The 11,072-nt window shown below is 44.5% G+C and overlaps 1 protein-coding gene across 1 annotated transcript in view; it reads right to left on the bottom strand.

The window, feature by feature from the left end:
• Window positions 1–1,252: 1,252 nt before the first annotated feature.
• Kir3dl3 (killer cell immunoglobulin like receptor, three Ig domains and long cytoplasmic tail 3) overlaps window positions 1,253–11,072 on the bottom strand; it is a 12,889-nt gene continuing 3,069 nt past the window's right edge. Inside the window, exons 2-6 of the mRNA XM_029560913.1 lie at window positions 9,088–9,208; window positions 7,956–8,240; window positions 4,448–4,756; window positions 2,120–2,200; window positions 1,253–1,380 (exon numbers count right to left, since the gene is read on the bottom strand). Of these exons, the coding sequence (XP_029416773.1) occupies window positions 1,253–1,380; window positions 2,120–2,200; window positions 4,448–4,756; window positions 7,956–8,240; window positions 9,088–9,208 (924 nt within the window). The remainder of the gene's footprint in view (window positions 1,381–2,119; window positions 2,201–4,447; window positions 4,757–7,955; window positions 8,241–9,087; window positions 9,209–11,072) is intronic.

The raw sequence follows: 11,072 nt of genomic DNA, 5'->3' as shown, positions 1-11,072 counted from the left end.
CCTTCTGTGTGCATCACAGTCTGTTATATGATGAAGCTTCACTGGTAAGACTTGAGAGATGCATTAGTATTCTCTCTCTACCCTGTTTCACTATGTTCCGTGAGCCTTAGGTATAGAGAGTCTATTGTAGATGTGTCATTTAGGGCTGGGCATCTCTCAGACATATATTCTCTGTGTGTGACCAATTGTGGAACTCTGTAATAGCCTCCATCTTTTGCAAAAGATGCAGCCCCTTGTACTCTGCACATTGGCCAATTATGTGTTTTTATTTTAAAAAAATGCTGTTGCATAAGGAAACTTCTCTGGTGAGAATAGAGACGTGTTCATCCTATGTGTATAGGTCACAATGAAGATGTATCACTTAGGGTTAAGCATCTCAAAGATATCATACGATATATTTTGATCATATTTAGATCCTCTCCCATATCTACACCCTGCCTTTCTAGGGCCCCATGAAATTTCCATACTCTAATATGTATATATAAAGGCCTGTAGAGTAAGGTTGTGTCCCCAAAGCCCCGCAGCATGGGTTCATCCACTGGAGCCTGGTCAACCTACCAAGAGTCTCATGCTTAAATGATTCTGACTCTCCCCTTCCCATTGGCTGTCAGTACTTCCCCAAGTAGGGCTGGGGTTTCTTACTCACTTCCTCATATTTATGCTGTGATTTTTCTTCTGGATTGAGCTTATGTGGGACTTGTGTATGCTGTCACCACTGCTGTAAGTTCATATAAACAACTGAACAGCTGTCTGGAAAACTGTTTCCTTGTGGTCATCTACTTCCTCTGGCTCTTAAAATCTTTCTGCCAAGATTTATTTATAATTATGTGTATGTTCAGGGCAGAGAAGAGGTATGTGTACATGTGTACAGATGCCTGCTGGGGCCAGAGTTACAGGTGGCTGTGAACTACCTGACATAGGAGCTGGAAACCTAACTTGGGTCCTCTGCTAGAGCAGCAAGCCTCTTAACTACTGAGCCATCTCTCCAGCACCCACAGTGGAGTTTTATTTGTAATAAAGAAGAAAAAAAAAATCACAGACGCTGTGGCACACACCTTTAACCCATGTGCTCAGGCGGCAGAGGCAGGCTGATCTCTGTGAGATCATAGCTACCCTGGTCTACATAGAGAATTCCAGGCAAGCCAGAACTACAGGGAGACCCTGTCTCAGAAAAACAAAAGAAAAGGGGGAAAAATCAGTTCTGTCAGACCACTTGTTTACTGTGTTCTAGCTGGATTTAATCAAGTTTCCCTCATCTCAACCTGTGTCCCCCAGGGTTCCACCAGGCCTCAGCCAGCATCATCAACAGAGTCAGGACAAGCAGTCCTGCCACGCCCATCCTGATGGAATTTCCCAAGGTGTAATCCTGGAAAACAGTACCTGGGGGAGAAGCAGAGACTTATGAATGAGTCAGGCCCACCCATCACAGGAGCTCTGAAATGCAGCCCTTGCCTGCCTGCTTTGACAAAATTTTTCCTGTCCAGAGACTTCACATTATCCTTGCATCACTATGAGTTTGTGGTGATAACTCTGTCATTCATCCATCCCTGGAGAGTCTCCTTTGAAATGCCTAGTTTATGCCTAGCAAGTATCTTTCAGCCCCTGCACAGGACTGTTGTGAGACCTCATCCCTCCCCACACCAGTCTGCTCACTCTTAGAGGCTTGTGACTACACTGTTGGTGAACACAGGTGTGGAGAGAAACTCAGACCCGGTCACGTTTTCTCCCCTGGGTGTGTCTTTTCACCCACGCTTCCTTTTTCATTGTTTCCTAGACAACAATAGTCTACACTTCTTTCAAGTCTGATAAGAGGACACAGAGGCACAGTCTCATCTAGTTGCCTCGCGAATATTCAGGATTCATTTTTCTCTCCCTCCAATATGAGTTCTGGGAAGTCTTCTAGAGTTCCACCTCCAGGGTTGAAATCTGAGTGACTGCCAGGCTGACATGAACTACAGGGTTATGTTCAAGGGGCAAACTTAGAGATAAGGCAGGCAAGGAGAGGGAGGGGTCACAGATCCAGTAACTGGTCACCTATGAGGAATCTGCAGACCCTTCCAAGGTGTTCACGGACTTCCTGTGTCCCCCACCTCCTGAGCTGAGCATTCCTGACACTTACCTGGAGTGAAATTCAAGGGATGGGTGGAGCTGATGCCTAGGGTGAAAGTCAAAGGGTGGGAAGAGCTCGTGTCATCAGGACCTGAGAGGAGGAAACGGAGGGAAGGTGAGCTCTTGAGTCTCCTATAGCAATTCGCAGCCCATCTCTTTCTTCTGAGATTTCCCCCATGAACTTGACAGTTAATGTATTTATAAAGTGACTTTTCTATAAGGACATTCATGAGCATTTCTGGACCCTGCGTGCTCACGGCCTCCTTTGGTTGCTGTGTATAGTTGTCATTCTTTGAAAAGTTCATCTGGTATATGAATTTTACCACCGTGATGGGTTTGGCAACGTGGTAGATGAAACCAGACTGAGCAATAATCCAGTCTCCATCACACTTAGCGATCAGAAGAATTATAGTTTTTTCTGTTTTGTCTGATCTTCTTTGCAGATTGGCGAAACAATGAGATGCTGGTGACTTTCTGTGGCTCATCTCTGTGTCTACATATTTCACTCTCTATAGAAGTGCGAAGATGCGTTTTTTTGAGTTAGGAAAGGTGATTGTGTAGCTCTCCACTCTCCTCAGCCTTATTCGCCAATACATTTAACTACAAAAATGTAAATTAAAATATTTTTAATTTTTACCTATTTATTTTTTACATTTTATGTGTATGAGTATTTGCCTACATGGACGTATGAGCGCCACATGCACGCAATGCTGGCAGAGGTCAGAAGAGGGCACTGGATCCCCTGGGACTGGAGTTATGGATGGTTATTAGCCACAGTAAGAGTGCTGAAAACCAAACCGGGGTCTTCTGGAAGCGCAGTCAGAGTTCCAGCATTCCAAACCTCTGAGCCATCTCTTCACCCCCTACACATGTGTTTTAAAACCATTAACGTATTTGTTTTTACCATGCTGGGGATCAAGCCTGAGGTCTGCTTGTACATACCAGGACAATGCTGTACAAAGGAGCCACACTCAGGGACCCTGCCTTTTTTATGTACTGCTTCCTGGACATGTGATCCCTCGTGTGGACTGGGTTCATCTCTGTATGGTTACAATTTTATTTGTGTAATGTGAAAGTGAGCACTATTTTCTGCCTATTTAGCACCTATCAAGATCTCAGCTCTTCCTGGTCTTCTCAGCCACTCTAACTCTCCTGTGGAAACTGTACCATTCGCCCACATAGCGCCATCTTTGTATAATCCTCTCAGGCCTCTGATGCTTAGGGCTTCTGTCTCCCACTGACAGTCATTCCTTCCAGTTCTCCTCTCTTTCTTCCTCTGAGTCTCTCAGACACAGAGGTGTGTGTGAGCACCTGTGCATGTGTGTATGTGTACATGTATGTGTATGTGTGTGGTGTGTGTGTGATATGAGTATGTATGTGTTAAAGAGTGTGTGAATGTCTATGAGTGGTAAGAGTGTTTAAGTGTGTGTGTGAGCATATGTATGTGGGTGAATATGTGAGTGAGAATGTGAGTGTGTACATGTGCATGTTTGAGAGTATGTATCTCCGTGTGTGGTATGAATGTGTGTGTGAGATTGGGTGTGCTGTGAATGTACATAAATGTGTGTGAATGTGTATGCATTTATGAGTGTGCATGGGAGTCCATTAGTGTGTGTGAGAAAGTATGTGTGTGTGTGTTTGTGGTGTGTGTGCATCCATCCTCTGGCTCACTTGACACCACTTGTCTTTGCTGGATCTGTCCATGTGGCTTTCTCTTCAAGTCATCTGATCACATCTGTGATTATTTTGGAAGATGCACTTGGAAGCCAGTTTGGAGAGGTAGAGAAGCCAACATGCAGGGACGGGTGTTTTGCTCCTCACCCAATACTAGAACATTAGGAGCCAGTTATGGCTCAACCACAGGAAGGAAGACGTGTCGCGCTAAGGACAGCATCTGCAGGTGCACTTACACTGAAGTCTCAGAACTCGAGGGGACTAGCATGAGACAGCACAGCACAGCCCCAAAAGATACAGGATGTGTGTGTTTTTCCTGGTCAACAAGACAGATGAGGCAAGGTGGAGACGCAATTTCTGAACCAACCAAGCCTGACACAGTCGAGTGTGAGGATCTTGTCTCTGATCCACATGTGCTTATCCCATGATTCTCCATTGAGTCCATTCATATCACCCCTTTATTCCCCATATGTGCATTTCTCACACAATGGCCTTCACTTGAGTCTCCATATCACTGTGTCTTGTCACTAAAACCCTTACAAAGGCTGTTTCCCTACACACTCACCCAATGCTTTTCATCCTCCCAACCTCTCAAGGATTCCCAATTCTAGACTCTCTGATCTGTATATGAATGAGGGGAAAGAACAGGTATAAACATTCTCACCTGTGACCACCATGTCCAGGGGGTCACTGGGATCTGACCACACGTAGGGCTGGTGACTGAAAGAGCCATAGCATCTGTAGGTCCCAGCATGTGCAGCAGTCACAGGAGCTCTGGAGATGTTGACCTGAGAGCACCCATCATAAGGCTCCCCCAAAACAAGCAGGAAGTCCTCCTTGTTTACCCCCTGTCTGTGCAGAACCAGAAGGAAGACCTCAAACACAGTCTCTGAACAACACTGCAATGTCATCATCCCTCCTGATTTCACTGGGGCAGCTGGTAGGGCCGAGAGGGAGGGCTTGCTGTACAGTCCTGAGAACAAAAAGTTTGTGAGTATGGCAGCCTCCCTTCCTCACCCCACTTCCTGGGAACTAGGGTAACAGGATCCCACACACACCCTGTCTTTCTTTTCTCGGTGTCCCCACGTTCTCTTCTGTCTGTCTCCCTACTTACAGACCTTTCCGTATTTTGCTAATTCTGTATCTGGATGTACCAGACTCCATCCCACTGGGCTTGTCCTGAACAAGTGACAGCTGCTGTCGTCTAGGCCAGACCTCCTTTCCATTTTCTATGTTAAGGTGAGAATAAAGGACGTGGCACGCTGGGCTTCAAGCTTTCTTTGGGGCCCATTTCTTGTTCATTCAGGGAAAGTAGAAGCTCTGACAGAATTTGAAAACAGCAGTATCAGCAGCAACAGAAGCTCCCCAGGCCCCAATTCTGATCCTGCATTGGTTCTCTTCTCAAGCCTAGGTCCTTTCTATGGTCTCAGCTCACAGAGAGCAGCTCTGAGTCTGGACCCGTGAACATCATCCTCTCCCTGCCTGGTGGCAGCATCAGCATCTTGGTCTACTCTCTGGCCATCACTTCCCTTCCCCCTTTCTGACTGACTTCTTGATGTGTCCTTGGCCTGGATATGTTGTTGGTTGCTATATGCTACTGTAACAAAGGACCACAAAAGTGGTACTAGAAAAAAAATACAAATGTGTTATCTTAGAGTTCTGGAGGTCAGAAGACTGAAATGAACCCCCTGTCCTGAGCTCCATGCCTCAAGTCCTGCACTTCTCCGAAGGCTTCAAGAGGAGAATCTATTTCTCTTTCTGTTCCATATTATAGAAGCCTCCTACAGTCCACGGCTTGTGGATACTTCCTTCAGCTTCAGAGCCAGAAATATGGAGTCCATCTCATACTGCCTTGCTATGAGGGTTAATATTGTCTTTTTGATATTTGAGATGCTGTAGTTACTATAATATACCTAAAATCCAATATATTCTCTCCGTCTCAAGGTACCCCAAGTACTAAAGGGTTAATTCAGCTCATACTTTGGGAAGCTGAAAGCCCACAGCCAGGCAGCGCCTGGCAAGGGTGTCCTTTGCTGTATCACAGAATGGTCAAGGAGCAGACAGGAAACATCCAGGCATATCAAGGACCACATGCATTGTGTAGCCTTGTTTTATAACAACACACTCCAGTGAGAATTAGCCAGGGTCTCAGGAGGAGACCATTAGTATCTCCTGAGCACAGTGTCCCTCATGACCTAATTCATCATCTCACATTAAGCCCCTGCTCTTAAAGATCCCTCTAAGACAACACATCCACCCTTGGAGCAAAGATTTCAGCACATGAACCTACAGTCGGTGGGGGGAATTCACAACCAAACCATTGCACTGCATGAAGTCACAGGTTCTAGGGACGACAGTATGTATATTGTTAAGGGAACACGGTCCTGCCTGCCAGCGCCCAGTGCCCTATTCTGCAGTCTCTACTACCAGAGACACTTGCAGGTGTTCCCGTTGCTCTGGAACCTTAGTTGACAGTCTCACCCAAAATACCTGCATTAGAAATGTTGGGGCAGTGGGGAGCTGAGAGGTGGCTCAACGGTTAAGAGCACTGGCCACTCTTACCGAGGACATGCGTTCAGTTTCCAGCGCCCACGTGGTAGCTAAAAACCATTCTAACTTCAGTTCCAGGGCCTCTGGCGCCCTCTTCTGGCCTCCATAGGCACAGAACTGTACTACCAAGCACAGCATGGGTGAACTCACATAAATCCAGGCAACACATAAACACATAAAATAAAAATAAGCTAATTTTTTAATGTAGTTAAAGAAATGTTGGAGAACAGGGGAGGTCTCTGTCATTTTAAGATCCTGGTCTTGGGAAAACTGATTCTCTAGAATGGACCTTCCACCTCCCCAGAGGCCCATCTGTGGTCCTCACTCGGCATGTGGTCCTGGGCATCCAGGCCTTGATGTTGGACCTCACCCATTACCAAGCACCAGGAGGTTTTGCATCATTTTCTATACCCCTTGTACAGCCCCAGAATGCCTTCACCTATGCCCTAATTGAACTTCTGGAGATAAAAGCCACACTCTGAGCAGTTAAAAAAGAAATAGTATTGCAAAAGTTAAACTGATATAATTCTCAAACTAAAAATATGTAATTATATCTTAGACTATAAATTCTCAGTTCTATATGTCTACTATAATTTTTTAATATTATTTACTGACAAAACTGTACTACCAAGCTTTAACAATAAAGTAAAATTTGTCACTGTTAGGCCAGGCGTGGTGGCGCATGCCTTTAATCCCAGCACTTGGGAGGTAGAGGCAGGCCGATCTCTGTTCAAGTCCAGCCTGTTCTACATAGTGAGTTCCAGGACAGCTGGGGCTACAGGGAGACCCTGACTCAAAAAGACCAAAAAAAATTTGTCACTGTTCCTGTGATGTGTTTGCCATTCACCCCCTTTCCAAATTCTCCACCTATACAAAGTCTTTCAATGTAATCATGTTACTTCTTAAAGAAGGCATGCCTTTAATCCCAGCACTCGGGAAGCAGAGGCAGGTGGATCCTCTGTGAGTTCGAGGCCAGCCTGGTCTCCAGAGTGAGTTCCAGGCGGCTGGAGCTACAGAGAGACCCTGTCTCAAAAAGACCCAAAAAAAAGAAAGAAAGAAAAAAGAAAAGAAAGCCATGCTATCCAGGGACCTCACCCCTCCACAACTCAGCGACCACTGCAGAAGAGGGGGTGGTTGTAAACACCAGGGTTGGTCCATGAACATAGGGAAGCAGAGGCTTTCAGGTCACTGGAAGCTTGCTCATGTGAACTTACAGCAGTGTTGACATTGAGCATAAGACCCATGCCAACTCAACAAACAAAGACCCAGGGTCTTTGTTTGCAGTGGAAGGCTGGCCCTTGTCTGGCAACTGGGTGAGGGAGAGAAGACCTTCTTTAAGGTCTCTAGATAGGCTGACTAGACTTCAATGGATGAACTTACACCAAAGGACATCTGGGTCCAAATGCTGGACCAAATAGGATTTAACACGTATGACAGAATGCATGAGGTCTGGTGGTGGGGGCAGATATGGGGGAGGGGATCTAAACTTGATTACTGTTCTAGGAAATGTACCGAAGCTCAATAAAAAAAATTTAAAGCAATGCAAATAAAATATTTTTATACTTAAAAAAAGGAAAAATGTTGGGACAGCAAAGAATACCTTTGGACTGGAGCTTTCTTACCTGTGACTATGATCTTCAGGGGGTCACTGGGTGATGACAATCCATAAGGGGAGTTAGAGTAAAACCCTTGACATCTGTAGGTCCCCGCATGTGCTGGAGTCACAGGGCCCATGTCAAAGCTGTGCTGGAATATGATGCTGTGGGACTCAGAAATGTGGGCTCCGTCTTCCTTGAACAGACGGAATATTTCAAACCCAAGTTGAGATTGACACTGAAGAGTCACAGTGTCTCCAATGGAAACCATGAGACTTGGCCAGGCAGTCAGTGTGGGCTTGTCAGAATCCCCTGTCGGGAGAGGATGGTCCAGCCTTAGAGAAGAAGAGGTGGAGCTGCCTCCTCTGTCTCAAGAGCAGTCAGCTCAGCATTTCTCCTTATTTACATGCCCCTAAGGTTCCTTCTAAATCATGAGTGCCCAGGATTAAATAATAGCACCATCCCCCACATTTAAAAATGTCAGCTGAGACTTAGGAGCAAGTACTGTATAATGGGTTCAATGCATTATGAAAATAAGTTACATGTAAAAAAAGTAGACAGCCAACAGAGGTCAAAATCCTTGACAATGAAATGACATGAGAAAGTCATTAGACAAGTCTGCATCAGAATATTCTGGAATTCCTCCAAGATTCTCCCACCATTTTGAGTACAATAACACCTGCACTAAGTGCCCTGTCATTGTGGACGTGCTGGGTAGCGTTCGTCCCCATCTAGTCCTGCGAGGAGGTACTGTTCCAGCTCCTCCTCATCGAATCTTTCCCTATTTCACAGATAACACCATTTCCCCTAGACATCTGGGACTCCTCTAGTCTCATCCAGTTCCCCAAGCTGTTTGGGTCAGCCAAGAAAAGAGTAGCTGGGGTGTCTGGGAAAGAATTAGAGACCAGAGTTGCAGGTCCACTTTTCAGTTTACAAGAGATTTCACTCACAGGTCTTCCCCTTAGTCCACAAACCAGCCCAATCCCGTGCTGTTTGCCTTCCTATTAAGGAAAATTCTCTATATTGGGGGTGTCTGGCAACCCATACTTTGGATGCTGACTCACCCAGTTGTGCCCAGGTCCTCTGGAACAGGAAGAACCCTGAGGAGAAAGACTCATGATAGATAATCAACATACCCATACTTTGGATGCTGACTCACCCAGTTGTGCCCAGGTCCTCTGGAACAAGAAGAACCCTGAGGAGAAAGACTCATGATGACCAAAAGCCTGGTCAGTGAAGATAAATCCAGGCACCAGTGCCCACCACCCACAGAAGCCAGGCTATTTGTACTTTGTTCTCTGCATCCTCCATTCCCAGCAGCACTCACCAGGACACGCCAGGCTGAGGAGCATGGGCAGCATGGTGTTGCTTGAGCAGACAGGAAACAGAACCACAGCAAAAACACACAGGATATCTTCAGGGGGCCCGACTCATCTGGTTTGCCAGTTGACCACAGCACAGAAAGGAGATGCCTGTCATCCCCTCATCCTTGCATGTAGCTCATAGGTGATGAAATTGTCTGACTCCAAGTCATGTTAATTCAGAATCATCAAGTGAGTAATTGCATCAAATTCCTCTTTCTTGGAATCATCAAATGAGTAATTGCATCGATTTTTTTATATTTTGATGTTTTTATCCAATATTCAGTCTTCATATGTAACGTACATACATTAAATGAACACTGTTAATAGTATAATAATCACAACATGTAAATCAAAATTATTTTCTTTTTTATTTTTATGTGTATGAGTGTATTTTCTTTTTTATCTTTATGTGTATTGCCTGCATGTATGTGAGTGCACCTGTGTTGTGCAATGCCGCAGAGGTCAGAAGGGGGCTTTGGATTCCCCTGGAACTGGAGTTAAGGATGGTTCATAGCCGCCATGTGGGTGCTGGGAATATAACCTAGGTCCTCTGCAAGAGCAGTCAGTGCTCTTAGCCACTGAGCCATCTCTCCTGCCCCCAAAATTATTTTCTATATTGTTATTTCTAGATTGCTTCAGATTATTTCATTTCCCATTCAGCTCATGATGTAGTTATTTCGATTCATAAAATTCTGTTTCTTTCAATCTCTGTCATTTACTTTATGCTGCACAGTTGGCCAATCTGAACAGCTTGCACCCTAGATCAATAAACAAACCCAGCCTATTTTGTGACATACTATAATAAAGTGAAATTTCCTAATAAAGGAGAATAAAAAGAAATGGAAAAAAAAGAATTTACAAACTAATCAGATTTAAAGCTACTACTGAGATTCTCCGTCTCTGCCTTTTTTCCAGCCAGTTCAGCAGACACGGGGGGCCTGCTCTGACAAACCATAAAACACCCTGAGCACTTAGCATAAGGATGCTCAGTTAATGAGCCAGATGCTATGACAGTGGTGAACCTGTGTCCAAGTGGTGTCATAATTCGACTACTAACAAAATTCCATTTTTGAAACCAAAAAAGCAAAACATGCATACTTGAGGATTTACAGCATTATCTGTAATTTGTTTTACGACCCTGTAATCCACTTCTTATTCTCTCTCTCCCTCTCTCTTATCCTTCCATATCTCTCATGTCTTTTCTCTGTTTCTCACATTATATTACATATTAACATCCCACTACCCATTAGCATAATAAGAGGACATTGATATTCCAAACAGTAGTTTATTTTTTAATATTCTATTTGATGCTTTTATTTTATGTGTATGAGTGTGTTGCCTGTATGTATGTAAGTGCATCCATGTCATGCAATGTCCACAGAGGTCAGAAGAGGGCTTCGGATTCCCCTGGAACTGGAGTTAAGATGGTTGTTAGCTGCCATGTAGGTGCTGGGAATGAACCCAGGTGCTCCACAAGAGCAACTAGTGTTCTTAACCACTGAACAGCTCTCCAGCCCCCAGTAGTTTATGAGAGATCTTGTTGATTAAACCATGTGATCATCTGCAATACTTAGTATTGTAAAACTTATCATTATTATCTTTTAAATCAAAATGTTACTATACTCTTTACCATGTGCATTTTAAATTATTAAAAGACTAATACAGAGAAGCTGTGCATAGTTCATTTATACAACTAAGTTTAGTCATGTACACACTTGTGAATTCATCACCACAAATTATGATATTAATATATACATGATCTCAAAAAGTTTTCTCCTGT

Source organism: Nannospalax galili, unplaced genomic scaffold (assembly GCF_000622305.1).
Source record: "Nannospalax galili isolate Female #2095 unplaced genomic scaffold, S.galili_v1.0 scaffold632, whole genome shotgun sequence".
Classification (NCBI taxonomy): domain Eukaryota; kingdom Metazoa; phylum Chordata; class Mammalia; order Rodentia; family Spalacidae; genus Nannospalax; species Nannospalax galili.
The sequence above is the reverse complement of the archived record's forward strand: the minus strand, read 5'-3'. Positions and strand labels throughout refer to the sequence as shown.